General features: G+C 47.0%; 1 protein-coding gene across 3 annotated transcripts in view; it reads left to right on the top strand.

The window, feature by feature from the left end:
* Positions 1–5,521: 5,521 nt before the first annotated feature.
* The window catches only part of STK11IP (serine/threonine kinase 11 interacting protein), a 40,802-nt gene continuing 25,894 nt past the window's right edge, over positions 5,522–20,429 (top strand). Inside the window, exons 1-7 of one of the 3 annotated variants that reach the window (XM_073545514.1) lie at positions 5,522–6,037; positions 15,903–15,975; positions 17,634–17,833; positions 18,039–18,113; positions 18,647–18,742; positions 19,079–19,186; positions 20,358–20,429. In XM_073545514.1, coding sequence (XP_073401615.1) covers positions 6,029–6,037; positions 15,903–15,975; positions 17,634–17,833; positions 18,039–18,113; positions 18,647–18,742; positions 19,079–19,186; positions 20,358–20,429 — 633 coding nt within the window. In that variant the 5' untranslated portion in view covers positions 5,522–6,028. Of the gene's footprint in view, positions 6,038–13,906; positions 13,967–14,064; positions 14,178–15,902; positions 15,976–17,633; positions 17,834–18,038; positions 18,114–18,646; positions 18,743–19,078; positions 19,187–20,357 lie in introns of those variants that run through there. The other 2 variants (XM_073545513.1, XM_073545515.1) reach the window with 2 other exon arrangements.

Raw genomic sequence — 20,429 nt, 5'->3', positions numbered from 1 at the left:
CAGGGCGGCACATGTTAAGGAGCTGAAACTCCTAAACCCTTCATCCAATGTTAATATGGATACCCTCAAATGAAAGCTGAAAGTCTGAACTTCAACAGCATCTGAATTGTTTTGTTTAAAATTCATTGTGGTAATGTCTAGAACCAAAATTAGAAAAATGTTGTCTCTGTCCAAATATATATGGACCTAACTGTATATCGGGTTTTTATGTTTGGCTGCTGTCTTACACTAAAAGATGCTTTATATTGCAAAAACAAGTTTTTGCATCTCCATATTTTGGCCCAAAGAGTCTTGTGAGGGCCTGTTTTTGTGTGACCACTTGACGTCTTTATTGGTACCATATTCAGACACATGACATCTTTTGATCGCTTTCTATTCCGATTTTTGAGAGGCAGAACGAACAAAAACCAGCAATTTAGGATTTATGCTGTTCCGTGTGTGGTAACATTGATAAGGCAGCTTTATTCTTCGGGTCTGTACAATTACAGCAATAGCTCATTTTTATCATTTTTTTAACCCCTTACTTACAATGGACGTAATATTCCGTCCATGTGACCCTGGACCTTATTCCCATGGACGGAATATTATGTCATAGCGATCAGTGGCGCCCACGTGGTGAGCGCCGCTGATCGCGGCCGGGTGTCAGCTGATTATCACAGCTGACACCCGGCACAATGTGTCAGGGGCGGTCACGGACCGCCCCCAACACGTTAACCCCTTGCACACTGCGATCAAACACGATTGCGGTGTACCAGGGGTTAAAGGGAAGCATCAGCAGGGAGGGGGCTCCCTCCGTGCTTCCCTGAGCCCCCCACAGCAGCGCAATGTGCAGCGCTGCTGCGGGGGGCTCTTTCCCTGCAGGTCCCCGGATCCAAGATGGCGACAGGGGCCTTCGGGGGCCTGCAGGAAGCTGGCTTCCTCAGTGTCTGAAAAGCGCAGGCAAGGAGGAAGCCTTGTGCACTGCCTGTGACAGATTGCTGATCTGTCACAGTGATCTGTGATGTGACAGATCAGCGATCTGTCACAGGACAGTGATGTCCCACCTGGGACAATGTAATAAAGTTAAAAAAAAAAGTGTAAAAATAATTTTTAAAAAATCGCTAAATAAATTAAAAAAAAAAATATTCCCTAATAAATTCATTTTTTGGAAATAAAAACAATAAAAGTACACATATTTGGTACCGCCGCGTCCGTAACGAACCGCCCTATAAAACTGTCCCATTAGTTAACCCCTTTAGCGAACCTCTTAAAAAATAAAAATAAAAAACAAAGCAAAAAATAATGATTTATTATCATACCGCCGAACAAAAAGTGCAATAACGCGCGATCAAAAAGACGCATATAAATATCCATGGTACCGCTGAAAACATCATCTTGTCCCGCAAAAAATGAGCCACCACACAGCATCATCAGCGAAAAAATATAAAAGTTATATCTCGCAGAATAAAGCGATGCAAAAATAATTATTTTTTATATAAAATTGTTTTCATTGCATAAAACCGACAAAACATAAAAAAAGACCTAAATGAGGTATCGCTGTAACCGTACTGACCCGAAGAATAAAGCTGCTTTATCAATTTTACCGCAGGCGGAACGGTGTGAACGCACCCCCCCAAAAGAAATTCATGAAACGCTGGTTTTTGTTCATTCTGCGTCCCAAAAATCGGAATAAAAAGCGATCAAAAGATGTCACGTGCCCGAAAATGGTACCGATAAAAACATCAACTCGTCCCGCAAAAAATAAGACCTCACATGACTCGGTGGGTCAAAATATGAAAAAAATTATAGCTCTCAATATGTGGTGATGCAAAAACTATTTTTCTAATAAAAAACGTCTTTTAGCGTCTGACAGCTGCCAAACATAAAAACCGCCATAAATAGTAAATCAAACCCCCCGTTATCACCCCCTTAGTTAGGGAAAAATAATAAAATAAAAAATATGTATTTATTTCCATTTTCCCATTAGGGTTAGGGCTAGGGCTAGAGTTAGGGCTGAGATTAGGGTTAGGGCTGAGATTAGGGTTAGGGCTAGGGTTAGGGCTAGGGCTGAGATTAGGGTTAGAGGTGTGTTGGGGTTAGGGTTGGAGTTAGAATTGGGGGTTTCCACTGTTTGGGCACATCAGGTGCTCTCCAAATGCAACATGGCGTCTGACCTCAATTCCAGCCAATTCTGCGTTGAAAAAGTCAAATGGTGCTCCTTCCCTTCCAAGCTCTGCCATGCGCCCAAACAGTGGTTTACCCCCACATATGGGGTATCACCCTACTCAGGACAAATTGCAAAACAACTTTTGGGCTCCAATTTCTCCTGTTACCCTTAGGAAAATAAAAAATTGGGGGCAAAAATATCATTTTTGTGGAAAAAAATGATTTTTATTTTCTCGCCCGCGCGTTATAAACTTCTGTGAAGCACTTGGGGGTTCAAAGTGCTCACCACACATCTAGATAAGTTCCGTGGGGGGGTCTAGTTTCCAAAATGGGGTCACTTCTGGGGAGTTTCAATAGTTCAAACATGACACCTGCAGACCATTCCATCAAAGTCTGCATTCCAAAACGTCACTACTTCCCTTCCGAGCCCCGACGTTTGTCCATACAGTAGTTTTCTCCCACATATGGGGTATCAGCGTACTCAGGAAAAATTGGACAACAACTTTTGGGTCCAATTTCAACTGTTACCCTTGGGAAAATAAAAAAAATGGGGACTAAAAGATCATGTTTGTGGAAAAAAGACAATATTTTTATTTTCACGCCCGGGCGTTATAAACTTCTGTGAAGCACTGAAGGGTTCAAAGTGCTCACCACACATCTAGATAAGTTACTTAGGGGGTCTAGTTTCCAAAATGGGGTCACTTGTGGGGGGTTTCCACTGTTTAGGTACATCAGGGGCTCTCCAAAAGCAACATGACACCCGCAGACCATTCCATCAAAGTCTGCATTCCAAAACGTCACTACTTCCCTTCCGAGCCCCGACGTGTGCCGTACAGTAGTTTTCTCCCACATATGGGGTATCAGCGTACTCAGGACGACAACTTTTGGGGTCCAATTTCTCCTGGTACCCTTGGGAAAATAAAAAAAAATGGGGACTAAAAGATCATGTTTGTGGAAAAAAGACAATTTTTTTATTTTCACGTCCGGGCGTTATAAACTTCTGTGAAGCACTGAAAGGTTCAAAGTGCTCACCACACATCTAGATAAGTTCCTTGGGGGGTCTAGTTTCCAAAATGGTGTCATTTGTGGGGGGTTTCCACTGTTTTGGTACATCAGGGGTTTTCCAATCGCGACATGGTGTCCGATCTCAATTCCAGCCAAAAAAGTCAAATGGCGCTGCTTCCCTTCCGAGCTCTGCCATGCGCCCAAATAGTCGTTTACACCCACATATGGGGTATCAGCGTACTCAGGACAAATTGTACAATAACTTTTATGGTCCTGTTACCCTTGGGAAAATAAAAATTGGGAGTGAAAAGATCATTTTTGTGGAAAAAATATGATTTTTTAATTGTACCGCTGTACGTTATAAACTTCTATGAAGCCCTTGTGGGTTCAAAGTTCTCACCACACATCTAGATAAGTTCCTTGGGGGGGGTCTACTTTCCAAAATGGGGTCACTTGTGGGGGGTTTCCACTGTTTAGTTACATCAGGGGCTCTCCAAACGTGACATGGTGTCCGATCTGAATTCCAGCCAATTTTGCATAGAAAAAGTCAAACGGCGCTCCTTCCATTCTGAGCTCTGCCATGCGCCGAAACAGTGGTTCTCCCCCACATATCAGGTATCAGCGTACTCAGGACAAATTGCACAATAACTTTTCCAGTCCAATTTCTCCTGTTACCCTTGGTAAAATAAAAAAAATTGAACCTGAAGTATTTTGTGAAAAAAAGTTAAATGTTCATTTTTTTTAAATATTCAAAAAAATTCCTGTGACGCTCCTGAAGGGTTAATAAACTTCTTGAATGTGGTTTTGAGCACCTTAAGGGGTGCAGTTTTTAGAATGGTGTCACTTTTGGGTATTTTCTATCATATAGACCCCTCAAAGTGGCTTCAAATGTGATGTGGTCCTAAAAATAAAATGGTGTTGCAAAAATGAGAAATCGCTGGTCAACTTTTAACCCTTATAACTTCATAACAAAAAAAAATTTTGGTTCCAAAATTGTGCTGATGTAAAGTAAACATGTGGGAAATGTTACTTATCAAGTTTTTTTGTGTGCCGTATCTCTGTGATTTAAGGGCATAAAAATTCAAAGTTGGAAAATTGTGAAATTTTAAAAATTTTCACCAAATTTCTGTTTTTTTCACAAATAAACGCAAGTTATTTGAATTAAATTTTAGCACTAACATGAAGTACAATATGTCATGAGAAAACAGTGTCAGAATCACCAGGATCCATGGAAGCGTTTTAGAGTTATTACCTCATAAAGGGACAGTGGTCAGAATTGTAAAAATTGGCCCGGGAGTTAACGTGAAAATCACCCTTGGTAGTGAAGGGGTTAATGTTTTGGCACTTTTACAGAATAAAAATTATTTTATAGAAGAAATAATTATTTTTGCATCTCAGTTGTAACACTTTTATTTTTCCGCTGATGAAGCTTTATGGCGGATTGTTTTTTTTTGAGAGACAAGATGACATTGTCAGAGATACCATTTTTATTTACATTCATCTTTTTGATCGCATTTAATTCCATCTTTTGGTGGCATGATGATAAAGCATTGTTTATTTATTGTTTTTGTTTTTGCGGTATTCACTGAAGGGGTTAACCGGCGGGAAAGTTTTATAGGACGTGTCGTTACGGACGCAGCAATACGTAACACTTTTTATTTATTTTTTTTCATAAAAATATTCATTTATTGGTACCGCATGTATATATTTTATTCTTTTACACTTAGTCCCTCTATGGGACTTTTGCTTTGCTTTATAAACGGTCAGTACTGCACTGACAAACAAGCTTGATACTCCATTCTCAGAGCTTGGTGTAACAAACTTGTTGGCTCCGGTGAATCGGCATTTGGTGACGTCGGGTCAACATGGCGACGGCTGGGCCCCCGCGATGGTGTTTCAGGGGCGCCAATTGTAGAGCAGCGGAAACCCCCTACCTTTGCCTGCCTTCTAAATGCTGCGTTCGCTTTGGATCGCAGCATTTAGTGGGTTAGACTGCAGGCAGCGCTCCTGACAGCGGGAGCCGGGTGTCAACTGAATACCCGGCGGTGATCACACAGCCTCTGCCATGATGTACTCATATGTCTAAGGTCGGCAATGGATACATCCAAGATTGTGAAGAGTTGAAAGGTGCAGTGCTAACAACGACTGCGATGGTGTACCAGGAGGGTGGGCGACCTGGTGACCCACAGCACCCATGCTGCAAGGCTGAGCCCCCATGGCTCCAAGCCACATCACAACAGCAACAACACCAAGTGAGAGCAGCTAAAAAACAAACCTCCCCTTCCACATGTTCTCAGACTGTGAACTGAGACCAAAAAATGGGTGTCATCCCTCCTGCTAATTAAAAACACCTGTGCCAAATGGGCGGAGCGCTGGTCCAAGAAGAGGGGACAGACCATGCAGTCCACCAAAGCTGTAGTGAAAGACACGGACCGCACGGCACAGACTTGTCCATTGCGGTGCATTATTGGTGGTTGGTGCTCCGTGCCTGGTGCTTAGGCCACGTTTACACGTTCAGTATTTGTAGCCAAAATCAGGAGTGGTGACGTGGTTCTATTAAGACTTTTCCGCTGATTGTTGCACTCCTGGCTTTGGCTGACAAATACGGATGTAAAATACTGACCATGTGAACGCGGCCTTACAGTCCACTCAGAATATTACTCTAAAGAACCTCATCTTCAGTTTCGTAACATTTCTGCTTAGTGGCAGTGGACCGATGTATGTTTTGACTGTGAGGTTCTGAGTTTTGCTCTTCAGCCTTTTTTTTTTTTTTTAAGTTTTTCCCTGGATCGGCGCTCCTCCCCGTTCGGCCCAGGCTTTTTAATTAGCAGGAAACTGGAAGAAGGGTTGCACCTATTTTTGCTGATTGTCTGAGAACATGTGGAAGGTGAGTTTTATGTTTCAGCTCCTCTCACTTGGTGTTGGTACTGTGTGCCGGCTATTGTTGCTTTGGTCTGGAGTTAGGGTGTGTGCACACATTTCGGATTCTGCTGCGGATCCGCAGCGGTTTTGGCCATGCGGATCTGCCTCAGTTTCTGCTGCGTTGTACAGTAGCATTGTAGTCAATGCAAAACAAAAACCGCAGTGCACATGCTGTGGATTGTTCCGCGCGGATTTGCTGCGGTTTTTAAATCCGCAGCATGTCACTTATTTGTGCGGATTCCGCAGCGGTTTGACACCTGATCCATGATCAGGTGTCAAACCGCAGGGGGAAACTGCAGGCTAATCCGCAGGGATTTAGGCTATGTGCACACGATGCAGATTTCCTGCGGATCCGCAGCGGATTTTTCCACGCAGAAACGCTGCAGATCCGCACTGCGATTTACAGTACAATGTAAATCAATAAAAAAAAAAACCTGCTGTGCACACGCTGCAGTTTTTTCCACGCGGTTTTTTGTGCCGTCCAAAAAAAAAGCAGCATGTCACTTCTTTTGTGCGGTATTCCACCTGCTCCATTCTCCAAATCCGCAGGGGGAAAACCGCACAAAAACCGCAATAAAAAAGGAAGAAATCCGCAGGAAAAATGCAGGTCACTTGACCTGCGGAATTCTTAAAATCTGCGTCGAAAAATCCGCAGGACAAAAATCTACGTGTGCACATAGCCTTAGGCAAATCCGTGCAGAAAAATCCGCAACGTGTGCACACACCCTTACGGGGTCTCGGCCTTGCAGCGTCGGTGCTGTGGGGTACGGAGCCTCCCGCCCTGCTGGAGCACTATTGCTGCAGCGGAGGGGGTTGGTGCATGGCGCTGCACTTCATATGTTGCGTCTTTACTGTGACTTATTTCTTACAGTACCTGCCAAAGCTATTAGGCTTCAGAAATCTCCTGCTCACAGACTTTTTTTTTCTTTTGCAAAATGTCAGGGTTTTTTTACCCATAGAAAGCAATGAGTAAGTGCAAAAAAGTTGCTGTGTTTTTAGTGAAAAAGCGCAAGATATCGCGGGATGTGAAATCCATTTACTTTCGTGATTTTTCTCAAGTTTAAACCACAATGTCTTGGTTTCCTCACCCGAGAACAGCAGTTAGGATTAGTACAGTTTAACCCTTTAGTGATGGAGCCAACCTTAATGATCCGGCCAAATTTTACAATTCTGGTCATTGTCGCTTTGAGGTTATAGCTCTGGAACGCTTCAACGGATCCCGCTGAATCTGAGATTGTGTTTTTTGTTTTTTTTTTTTCTGTTACGTTGTACTTCATGACAGTGGTAAAATTTATTCTATGTAACCTTTATTTGTGCGTGTGTAGGGGGGGGGAATGGAAATTTGGCAAAAATGTTAGCAGTTTTCCAACTTCCAATTTTTATGGCCTTAAATTAGAGAATCCAATCACACAAAATTAATAAATAGCATTTCCCACATGTCTACTTTACATCAGCACAATATTTGAGACATGTTTTTTTTTGTCAGGAAGTTAGAAGGGTTAAAAGTTGATCCATTTCTCTAACAATTTTGCAAAACCTTTTTTTTTTTTTTTTTTATTTTTGTTTAGGGACCACATCACATTTGAAGTAACTGAGGGGTCTATATGACAGAAAATACCCCAAAGTGACATCATTCTATAAATTGCACCCCACAAGGTGCTCAAAACCACATTCAAGAAGTTTATTAACCCTTCAGGAACTGAAGCAATTTGTATGGAAAAAATTAACATCTAACTTTTTTTTCACAAAAAAATTTACTCTAGACCCATTTTTTTTTCACAAGTGTAACAAAAGAAAAGGACCCCAAAATTTGGTGTGCAATTTCTCCTGAGTATGCCAATACCCCATATATGGGGGAAACCACTGTTTGGGCGCATGGCAGAGCTCGGAAGGGAAGGAGCGCCATTTAACTCTTTGAATGCAAAATTATCTGTAATTGAGAGCGGACGCAAAGTCTTGTGGGTCGCCCCTCACACCCAGGGCAGCAGGGTACTCGGTACCGGGCCGGTGTCAGGGGGATGTGTCACAGTAGTGGTGACCCGGTCCGTGGCCCTGGGCGCCCAATATCAATGGCGGTGATGTCAATAGTGTTATAGCTTAGTTGAATAGTTCGTGACGCCACCCGTGGTGTTTGGCAAGTAAGATGTTGAGCCAACGCTGCATGCAGATCCACTGGGACTGATGGTGTGGTGCAGCAAAGATGGTGTAGCTCCTCACAGGTGGAGCTGTAGTCCCAGGGAAGTGTGGGTGCAATGAATGAGGAGAGGCGCAGAATGGTATAGATGCTGGTACCCAGATGTAGCGGTGCTGAAGGTGTTAGCGACGAATGAATGGAGGACACCAGGGATTGTATTTTCAAAGCTTTACTCACAGTTCGTGGTACCCACTGGTGCCCGCCTCCGTGCCGTGTCCTCCGGGGTAGAGACTCAATCAACGTCCTGGGCAAGTCAGGCTTCTCCTCTCCAATACTCCGCCAACATGTACCTTTCCTGAACGACTCCTCTATTGCGCCTTTTAATGTGAAGAGCTCCAGTACCGTAGTTCTCTGGAATTCCTCCTGTCAGATGTTCCTAGAACCTTACTTGTATGACAGACAGCTGTAGCCTCTATCGGGGACTCCTCTCACCCCCACAAGGATTTTATCCAGGGGTATAGTGTGGATTTTGAACCCACAGGTACGACACAGAATTTGATAACATTAGGTCGTCATGTTGAATATTAGTAGAAATGTATCTATGACCCACGCTCAAGGACATCACAAAACACTAAAAAAGTGTCTGTTATCCTAAAGGAAGGGGAATGAAACACTCCTTTCGGAGCAATGCACCTAAGATTTCACTGAGCGCCTTTGCCGGCTGCCGCAGTGTTTTCTTTGACTGGTCTCCCTGAGGTCACTGATTGTTTCGTGATGTTGGTCTACTAGGCATTGTTCCCACCTAGCCAGAATCCTACTCCACACCGATGAGGGGCAACACCCCGAAACAGCTGTCTGTGGATGGATACCTGGCCTTGGTATTTCCCTTGTCATATCTGTAAAGTCATAAAGAGCTGGATATTGACTTAAAGGGCCACTTAATATGGTGGTTTCCGAAAGGAGCCACCGCTTGGCTGGGTCCTTCCCTGGAGGAAGATCTGGCTAGTCCCGTGTTTGAGACTCTTAAATGAGGCTCCATGGACTTTATTGGTCACAGCTAGTACGGGGCAGCACAAGGACCAAGAACAGACCAATGTGTTTCGAAGGCAAAACAGCCTTGCGTCGCAGGGAAAGCTGAACCCTGTGAACTGCCGCCTTAGAGTGGGACCCGGTAACTGCACACGTCCTCTTCTTTCTACAGCCACTGCTGGCATTTCTCACATGCCCTACACTTCTGTGTTACGCTTATTCTTCTCGTCTATGCCAGTATCCATGTGGCTTATGTCTATTATAGACAAGGTGATCTATGCTGTGTATGTCTACGGGGTAATTTTGCACTCTACCACCCCACATTTTGACTCCCTACCAGTGTCAGTGTCTCAAACACTTTTTGAGTGACTTTTACAGTTTGCCTGCATCTCTTGCTACTCAGCTGGTTTTTTAGCAATTTTATTATTGTATTGTCTTGTCTACCGCTGCTCATTGGTTGTTGGCATATACCCCTGGGGGGGTTTCATTCCCCTTCCTTTACGCTAGCATAGACACTTTTTCAGTATTTTGTGGTGTCCTTGAGCGCGGGTCATATCTACATTTCTGCTATTGTTCCTCAGTCTGGGCAGACACTTAAGGGGGCTTTACACATAGCGATATCGCCAAAGCATCACCGATTTTGTGACGCAGCAGCGATATTGCTAGCAATATCGCTACATGTGATACTTACCTCCGACCGGCTTCCCCGCTGGCTATCGCTGATCGCGTGAGATCGTCCACGTTCATTTCTCGTCGGCTGCTTCCTGCTGGTGACGACGAGCGACGCGTGGACGCGGGCAGGAGACGTCGTTATCGCCGCTTCTGACAGGTAGGTAACGACCGCTGCTGCATCGCTGTGAGATCTGCCTGTGTGGCAGCTCACTAGCGACCATTTAGCGATGCACCAGCGATCCTGACCGCGTCATATCGTGGTCGGGATCGCTGGTGCGTCACTAAATATAAAGGGGGGGCTTTACCCTCACTTGACCTCAGCAGCTGAGGACATAACCCCATTTACTGATAAGTAAGCGCTTGTGTGTCTTCCGATTATTTTATACGTTGCCATTAGTGTTGAGCACAAGTGCTCGCTGCTCCAGTTTGCATCGGGTATGCACCGAATACTGCAGGTGCTCAAGTGACATTCTTTAGTCCCAGCCCTGCATGTTTTACGGCTGTTAGACACCCAAAAAAACCATGCAGGGATCTGCGATACTCCGTGTATATCCAAGCACCCGATGCAAACTCGAGTAGAGAGCGTTTGCACTCAACACTAGTCACTTTTTTTTTTTTTTCTTTTGAAATAACCCAAATCTAACTCCAACCCTAACCCCAACTGCAAAAAATAGATAAAAATGATAAAATATACATTTTTTTTTTTTTTTTTTTTTCCCAAGAGAGTGACGAAGGGGGATTTGATTTGCTATTTTTTTTTCTTTTGGTCACTGTGATGGGGTCCATCACATTATCAAAAGGAACCAATAGGAAAAATTCCCTATTGTTGCCGGGTACCAGCCAGCTGATCTCGGCAGGTGCAAAGTGCATGCGCCCGCCGTTTTTGGTTTTTTTCCCCAGTAAGATGATGCGGAGGGCTGCGGAACGGCTGAGGGACATCATTTCTCTTTCTTCTGACATTTCTATCATGTCTGAAGACAGAGAAATCATTGTACCAGAGGGCACAGGTTTTTTTTTTTTACATTTTTTTAATGATCAACATTATTCACTGAATAGCAGCGGGATGTGTCACACCAGCGGTGACCCGGTCCGTGGCCCTGGGCGCCCAATGTAAAAAGGGGAGATTGAATGGTGGAATGGAATGTAGTTAGATGAATAGTTCGTGACGCCACCTGTGGTGTTCGGCAAGTGAGATGTTAGCCCGACGCTGCATGCAGATCCTCTGGGGCTGGTGGTGTGTTGCAGCCAAGATGGTGAAGCTCTCCACAGGTGAAGCTGTAGCCCCAGGGCAGTGTAGATGTAGGGGGAGAGGAGAGACGCAGACGGTGTAGGAGCTGGTACCCAGATGTAGCGGTGCTGGGTGCGTTGGCGCGAGAATGAATGGAGGACACCAGGGCTTGTAGTTCCAAAGCTTTACTCACAGTCTGTAGTACACACAGGTGCCCGCCTCCGTGCCGTGTCCTCCGGGTCAGAGACTCAATCAACCTCCAGGCCAGATGGAATGCTCCCTTCCAACGCTCCGCCAACATGTGCCTTTCTGAACATCTCCTCTTATAGCGCCTTTAAGTGTGAAGTACTCCTAGTACTGAGTTACACTGGAGTTCCTCCTGACAGATGTTCCCAAGAACTCTACTTGTACGGCAGACAGCTGTAGCCTGCTTCGGGGACTCCTTACTCCTAAGTCCCGGCTCACTATCCGTGTTGCTGTTGTGCCCCCAAGTCTTAGATGGGAGTAGTGCATTTACAGCCCACTACTCCACCAGTGTCTGCTGTAGAACCATTAGTGTCCATGCAACCTCGGGGACCAGGCCCCCGGCCTTGCGCTTAGAACTTCTAGGCAGGGTTCTTCCTCTAACCCACGTCCTCTGTGTTCCCTTTCACTCCTACGTTCCGTACTAGTCTTTCCTTCTTATGGAAGATCAGGTTTCGGTTCAATGTCTTTCTCCTTCTTTCATTTCCCGTGCCAGCAGACCCAGGTCACTGAGGCAGCTGCAGCACTCCTTCCTCCATCCCTCTCCCAGGGATCTTCTTTCCTCACTCCTCTCTGAGTGACTCTCCGACTGACTGACCTCAAACTCTGTAAATTCTAAACCTTCCAGCTCTTTTATTTATTCTAACTCCACCCACCTCCCAGCACGTTTCGTGTTCCAAGCAGGGAGCCACCCAAGGTGCTCTGCTACACTCCAAGCAGGGAGCCGCAATGTGGCTTTGCTGAACTACTCTGTTGTGTGGGATGCAGGTGTTGGAGCGTGGTCAGGAGCCTCCAACTTACCTGGATGGTGGGGCACCACACCTCAGGAGGAGGTGCAGTACCTCTGTGGCGACTGAGCCTCAGGGGCGCCACAGGCACCCCAGAGATTTTCCGACTCTGAGGGGGAGCTATAGCCTTACTCCCGATTGCATCGTTGCCAAACGGCAATCGGGCTCCTTGACGGCTACTGTTTTAAGGCGCATCGGTGGTCGTTAAGGGGTTAATTAAAATTAGCAATGTGAAAAGTAAATATTGGCCGACCAACCTGTGAAAGCAAACAGTGCCTGAGCGACAAAATACTCTGCCAAGGTCTCAGGTAAACTTTGAGCGATTCAACTCCCCCTGCTGCTTTTACATATGCAATTGTGTTTTTTGTTTTTTTTTTGCATCAACTCCTATGAACTTTTTTTGTTTGGAATAGCCATTATTCTTTTTTCTGACGTTAAAATCTTGTGTGTGTGTGTGTGTCTCTCTCTCTCTCTCTCTCTCTCTCTCTCTCTCTCTCTCTCTCTCTCTCATATAAATATAATTTATGGTTTCACATAAAACCTTGCATTGCTCATGCTTGTATGATGGAAGCAATGCAGGATTGGGATCCTGAAAAATGCAGCAAAACCTGCTCTTTGCTCCTTTCTTTTTTTTCTGCCGAGAGACCAGATTTTGGCTGCAGGAAAAAAAAAAACAGTAAAAAAAAGCAACGTGTGAACATGGCCTAAGGTTAATGACCCACTGAGGGGTTTGCCGTGACCTGGCAGCGGCGTCATACAGTCTGATCATGTTGGTAAAACAGGACCCTCATGTTCAGTTCTGTAAATTTTTGCTTATGCCCAATAGATCAATGTCTGCGTTTTGGCTGCGTGGTCCGGGGCTTTCTCTACAGCTATGGTAGGTTACTGCTGGCAGCTCGTTCTCAGGGGATTCTAGACTGTCGGGGTCTTTATTGCTGGAGTTTCGTAAGATGGTGACGCTCAGCGCTTTGCAGAATCAGCCGGCGCTCGTCTTTGGAGATCGTCATTTCATCTATACACTGTAGGAATATTGTGCAGTGCATAGATCCAGTGATTCTAAGAATTAAACAAAAAAACTTTTTTTACTTTATTAAAAAAAAAAAAGTTTGACTAACTAGAGTATTTTTGTTGTGAAAGATAAAAAGATCTGGTGTCTTGGGGAACACAAAAAGTCGACTTAAGGTACTATTACTCCCTGTAGATGGCACGATGGAGAGTAAAATGGAAAAAAAAAATCCAGAATTTCCATTGCATAAAATGTATATAAAAAAAAAAAAAAAAGTCACGTATTCAGAACTGGTATCAATAAAAACGACAGAGCGCAGAAAATGACCTAAACAAAATTTTTTTTCTTTTTTTTACAAAGTTTAGAAATATTTTTTTAAGCCTTTTTAAAATATAAAAAAAACAAACAAATGTGGTGTCACTGTGATCGGGCTGATCCGGAGAATGAACACTATATAAACAAAACCTAAAAAAAAATATATTTTTTCCCTTAGTTTCTTTTTTTTCTCCGTGTTTTCAGGACATTATATGGCGAGAATAATCTTATCGTTCAAAAATAGAACGTGTCCCACAAAAAAAAAAAAAAAAATTCTATGGTAACCAACAGAGGAAGGGATAAGATGATGACCGTTCTGGCTCTTCTTCCTTCCTCTCTATGATGTCTGGGAGGTGTTGACGTCTTTCATTTACGCAAAGAAGGAGCTAGGCCAAGATACTAGACGCTCTTTCTCTTCCCCTCTCTTCTCTATGATGTCTGGGAGGTTCATGTTCTGGTCTCCGGCAGCCAACTCTACAGTAAATATCAGGAGACGGGAGACACTCTGTACTCTCTCTTCCTTACTCTATGATGGTGGGCGGCGGGTGTACTGTAGCTGGCTTCATTCCCATAAGCAGGAGCGGAGGCCGGAAGTGCAGGACAGTGATGCGGCTCCTGGACAGGGGGAGGGAGTCAGGGGGGATTTTTGAGAAACCAGGAAGCTGCAGGTGACCGATCACAGGACAGAAGGTGAGGTGCGGCCCCGGGTGAGGTGAGCTGGATGGGGGGCAGCTGTACATCAGTTCTGGGGGGCACTGGCTGCGGAAAGTGAAGGTGTCAGATGTCTGTGATGTGACGCAGGTGATTGTGCGATGAGATTGGCCGACCAATGCCGATGATTCGTCAGTCATTAATGAGCAGAGCACAGTGCGGCCTCCGTGTATCACAGGAATAGTCAGATGAAGGAAGATCAGGATTTACATCAAATAAGAGGGAAAAACATCAAATATTAGTTTTATTATCTCCCAATGAAAGGTCTGCGGGCTCCGTCGTCCCCGTGTGCGGGGGCGGGCTCCGTCGTCCCCGTGTGCGGGGGCGGGCTCCGTCGTCCCCGTGTGCGGGCTCCGTCGTCCCCGTGTGCGGGCTCCGTCGTCCCCGTGTGCGGGCTCCGTCGTCCCCGTGTGCGGGCTCCGTCGTCCCCGTGTGCGGGCTCCGTCGTCCCCGGGGGCGGGCTCCGTCGTCCCCGGGGGCGGGCTCCGTCGTCCCCGGGGGCGGGCTCCGTCGTCCCCGGGGGCGGGCTCCGTCGTCCCCGGGGGCGGGCTCCGTCGTCCCCGGGGGCGGGGGCGGGCTCCGTACCTGATTGCTGTCAGTGAATGGAGTCCATGTCCTTTAGGTCCAGAGGCTGCAGACATCCTCCCGGGGTCTCTGCTCCTAGATGGGGGGGTGGCACATCCTAGCCGCTCCTTATGTGTCTGCACCCGAGTGTTTCCATTCATTGACTGACTCCTCTCAATCACGGCTGTAATTCTCTCCTGTCCTGGTAGTTTGTTACAATGTATCGGTCAGTAATCAGGATGCAATTGTAGCAAAACCTCAGTCTCTTTATTTTAGCTATTCACTGACAGCAAGCAGAGATCTGTGGCAAATGTAAAAGCGCTTCCAGAGTAATAGAGAATTGGCAAAACCAGGACTGGAGCTGAAATGGCAAAAAACAAGTGATTCTCGCCCAAGTGCACCTCCAGTTTCCCTCCTGTTGCTCAATGACGTCCTATACACCGTGACCGCTGCAGCCAATCATCAGCGGTCTTGTCCCGTTTGCTGCTAAGAGCCATGGATTGGCTGCAGCGGTCCTGTGGGGTATGTAGGACATCACTGTGCAGCGTGGGGGGATGAGAGATTTATTTGGAACTGAAACTTGGGTTATAGAGATAAGAATCGCCTCCTTTGCTATTTCATCACCAGCAGAGCTCAGAAAGCGCCTTAATATTTACTGTAATAAAAGGTTATTCCCAAGATATTGCGTTCTGATATCTGTAACCTCCTGATCTGTGGTTGGCAAGAAAGGGTCTCCACAGCCCTGTCTTGTGAGGAGCAGAGGTGCATGCGAGGCCTCCGCTCCAGCCATTGTGTATGGAACTGCCGAGTACAGCGCTGTTTCCAGCAGTCACACAGACGAATGGAGCGGAGGCCACAGGAGCACCTCTGCTCCTCACAGCTTGGTGCTGCGGAGTCAGGTCCAGAGACCCTTTCTTAGGATCGTAGTCAGACCCCCCCCAGTGATCAATACGTTATTCCGTGTACTATCCACTTGGGAATCATCCTGTTCATCCAGGGGAAGGTACAATTTTCACTGACATCTCGTCGCTGGACCACATATATATATATATTTTTTTTTTTTTTTTTTTTTTTTTTTTTTTTTTTTTTAAAGCAGACTTTTGTTCTTTCTTTTTAACACAAAGCACAATTTAATCCCAGTTTTTCAGGTACATGCAGACGGAGACTCCGGAGTCCATGGTGCAAAGCATCACTCAGCTACTGCAGGACCATGGTAGGTGCCAATGGTGGACTGGTGTGTGCTGGGGCAGCGGCGCGGGATGTGGTTACAGACTCTGGTGTGCGGGACGTGGTCAGACAGCGTGATGCAGACACTGGTGTGCGCCCAGGCAATGGTGCGGGACGTGGTCAGACAGCGTGATGCAGACACTGGTGTGCGCCCAGGCAATGGTGCGGGACGTGGTCAGACAGCGTGATGCGGGCTCTGGTGTGGGTGCAGGCTCTGGTGGTCACCCCGAAGGGGGAGCCGTGCTCCTTCTGCAGATAGTGTGAGCTTTTGGTGGGGTGGATTCTGCAGGAGAATGATGACATTTGGAGGGAAGCTGACGGAGCGGTCTCTGGATGTGTTGGTAGATTGGGGGCTGGGTGCTCGGGCAGGGTTGGGAGGTGTGGGCTTTGGAGACACAGGTCCGGGGTCTCATGCTTAGGTCTTTGGACAAGCAGAACTTTGAGGTTCCCCTTTGGCATTATTTCTGTCAGGGTAGTTATCTGGGAGCTCGGGCAGATTGACTCTAGAGGCCCCGTTACACATAACGATGTCCCAGCGATCCCACCAACGATCCGACATGGATGGGATCGCTGGGACATCGTTAGGCTGATCGCTGGTGAGCTCTCACATAGACAGCCCCTCCAGCGATCAGGACCAGCGATCAGCGACGCTGGTTTCTAATGTAAACAGCGGGTAACTAAGCCGCGGCTCCTGGATATCCGATGTTTACATTGGAAACCAGCGTCGCTGATCGCTGGTCTCTCGCTGCCACATGCAGCGATGCGTGCTGGCCAGCGGGAGACCAGCGATCAAACGGCCCAGGCCGATCAGCGATACCCAGCAGGGGGGGGGGGGGTTGGGCGGTCGCTGATCCCCCCCACCGCACACAGCAATCTCGCTGGAGAGATCGCTGTGGCGTCACAAAATCAGTGATCTCGCTAGGGAGATCGCTGTGTGTGACGGGGCCTTAGGTTCTTAGGTGGGGTGGACTCCAGGGGTCCGGGTGCTGCTGGTGCTCTGAGTCCTCAGGAAAGGTGTGCTGCTCATTCTGCAGATAGGACGGCTGCGGGTGGGTGCACTAGAGGGTCACTAGGCTCTAAGGACTATGTGGGAGAAGGTGGCCAGGTGGGGTGGAGCAGGCAGGATAGCTTCTGGGGGGCTCTGATGAGGTGTATTATAGGGGGCAAGTTGTGCTGATCCTCTGGGTGCTCACTCACAGCTGACTCTAGGGGTCTCTAGGAGGTGAGGACTCAACAAGGGGCTGAGGTGTTATGAGGGTCCCCTCTGGGGTGATTCTTAAGGTGTCAGGGATGTGGCGCTCTAGGTGCTCAAGCAGGGTTGACTCTGGAGGTCTCTGCAAGGTGACTCATGGGGGGTCAGGATGGGATGGACTTTGGGGGGGTCTGAATGGAGTCTAGAGTCTCCATGCTTGTTGGCTCTGGTGGTCTCTGGGTGGGATGAACTGCAGGCGATAGGGTGGCGCTGGTGATCTCTGTTCAGGGTTGCTCTGGGGGTCCACAGATGGGGATGGTGTCCAGAGTTTCCATGCAGGGTGGCTCTGGGGGTCCCTGGGTGGAGTCCGCTGCAAGTGTCAGTCCTTGCTAGGTGGCTCTCAGAATACACTTCCTGTGCATCAGTCATTAATGTCCTCATGTTTTTCCCAGGGGACACGGTGCTGGACGGCAGCCATGTCCTGTCTCTCTTCACCCCGTGCCTACAACTCGCCACTCGCCTGTATGAGCAGCTGTTTCCTCGCGGACCGAGAATTGGGTTCCAGGCGCTTCCCTCGCACCCAACCGACAACATCCCCGTCCTGCAGGCCCAGTTCCTGCTCGATGTGTTACAGAAATCTCCTTCCCTGACGGTTGGTTCCTCCACGATTTACTTTTCTGTCCATGAACATAATGAAATGCCGATGGCACAAGATGACGCCCTGCACAATCGCTGTGTAATAATGTCACCACTCGTGGCTCACTGCAGACCTGACCCTGTGTGCGAGATCTCCGGGGGGAGGAGGAGGCGCGTTTTCTGGATTCCTCACTTTCTTTGTTGGTCTCTTATTTTTGCAGATTGTTCACCCTCCGGACTGTCGTCTCCCGTGTGATGTGAATATTTTTCCCTTTAAGTCCTTACGATATTTGGAGGTGAGAATTATAGTCAGAAATGTGTAAGATAATAGTGTAATGCCTTCTCGCAGCCTGATGGCGGTGTCATGAGCCGTGTAGTCGGATGATGCTCCAAACCCGAAAATGCAATAAAAACCTGACCTGTAGTCCTGACTGTTCTTCTCCTGCACAACTTAATGTCCAGTGGTTCGCAATGTCCGATAATCCGGCACTTGTCTGGTCTTATTGTTGCTCAATTAGACGTTTTGCTTTACATGTTAAATGGCGCTGCCCAAGAGAGGCTCAGAGGGGGCATCTGCATCAACGTCCCCCTTCCCACCACCCCCATTCCAAATTCATACACCGGTTAGAAGTAAATGTCGCCTTGTAGCTGCTTGTGCCGATAGCTTTCTGTCCAGCAGTCGGGGTTCTGTTTTTTTGACTCGCATGGAGGTAAAGTCCTGGTTTCCTGCAGTCACCACTAGGTGGAGCTCACAAGCTTTTCGTGTTTGTTCCTTTTGCATCGTTTTTTAACGATTTTTTTTTTTTATTTTTTTTTTTCCTTCCCGCAGTTGCGATGCCTCCCGCCGCACTGCCTGCGCGGCCTCCGAGGGGTCTATTCACAGCTCGAGATTCTCATCTGCACTCGCTGCGTCTCCAGCTTGGAGGTGAGTGGCGAATCATATGCTGTACATATAGGAGGGGATGACAAGTTTTGGATGGGCAGGCCGAGTGACCAGAAGTTAGACCCCAGGGGGTGGGAGGATGATGGACCCTGGGTTGGGGCAGAGGTGATCTAGACCCTGGAGTGGGGGTGGCAGGTTAGATCCCAGGGGGGAGGGTGGGATCGATGGTTAGTAGACCCCCCCCCCCCCCCATTGAGGCTTAGGGGGGTGAGGAGATGTTGGTTGGCTAAAGAAGGAGCCTATATTAATGAGTCATGTGTGTGATCTGGCGCTGCCCTCCAGATTTCGGCTACCTTTTCTGTGGTTTTCTTCCTGCAGGAGGTGATCTCTCTCTGCGGCGGGGATCTGAGCTCCGCTTTGCCGTGGCTGGAGCTTCACACTCTGGATTTCAGCCACAACAGGATCCACAGTTTGGACCAGTCCCTGGTGAGCGCCCCGGGAGGTGTATAAGGGGGTTGTCTGAGCTGTCGGACCACCGACAGCCCCATGTGTGACTCGCTGTTCTGTGCTTGCAGACCATTGTATTTCTGTAATTGTATGTTGCAACCATCTCCTGTTTCTTCATACTCTCTGTGCCATATAGCTGCTTCCTGTCATTGACTAGAGGAAGCCTTGCTCATATCCACAGGCTGTAAATGTATGAAGCCCTAATTCCAGAACTCCAGACAGATGCGTTTTATCTGCACTGATACATTGTAGCAGAGGCTGGAAACTATTGTAACAAACCCTCAGCAGTGAGAATTATTCGGGTTCCCTGGGCCCAGAAATTGGCCGGGCTTCGTAGGAGACCTCATTTTACGCACTTACTGCAATTCACATGTAAAGCGCCATGGAATAAATGGCGCCATAAACATGAAGAATAATAATACAGTAGTGTTCATAGTGTGAGCGATTAAAAAAAAAAAAAGATTACAGGCTAAAAAAGGGAAAAAAATTACAATATTCAAAAAATCTAAAAGTGTAAAAAGTTTGCATCGCCCCTTTTTAAAAAAAAAATAAATTAGATTTTGCCACACATTTAAAAGTCTGCTATATCACTAGATAGATATTTAACCCTGAACGATAAATGCCCCCTAGTGGTGACTGCATACAGACTCTAAGGCTACGTTCCCACGGACCGTAATCAGCAGCGCTTCTGGCTTTTGAACACAGGCGATTCCACACGGTTCAATGAACACAGATGTGGAATCTTAAAATCCCATCCACTATGCTGTAACATCTGGACGCTGTGGCTGTATGGAGTGTCTAATCCGCAGCGTTTACTGACCGTGGGAACATACCCTTATGTATCTCCGTATACAGGGAGCTCCCCCTAGTGGTGGCTGCAGACAGAATCTTATCATGTATCTCTGTATACAGGGAGCTCCCCCTAGTGGTGGCTGCTGACAGGATCTTATCATGTATCTCTGTATACAGGGAGCTCCCCCTAGTGGTGACTGCAGACAGGATCTTATCATGTATCTCTGTATACAGGGAGCTCCCCCTAGTGGTGGCTGCAGACAGAATCTTATCATGTATCTCTGTATACAGGGAGCTCCCCCTAGTGGTGGCTGCAGACACGTTAGATTGATGCTTTTTTTTTTTTTTTTTCCTCCAGGAATTGTTGAACAGTCTGAGGTTCCTTGACCTGAGCCATAATTTCCTTAAAGACTGCGGCTCCTACTTGAAG

This window comes from Dendrobates tinctorius, unplaced genomic scaffold, assembly GCF_039654945.1.
Source record: "Dendrobates tinctorius isolate UK_male_01 unplaced genomic scaffold, ASM3965494v1 ptg000143l, whole genome shotgun sequence".
Taxonomy (NCBI): domain Eukaryota; kingdom Metazoa; phylum Chordata; class Amphibia; order Anura; family Dendrobatidae; genus Dendrobates; species Dendrobates tinctorius.
This window is presented reverse-complemented; position numbering and strand designations above follow the sequence as displayed.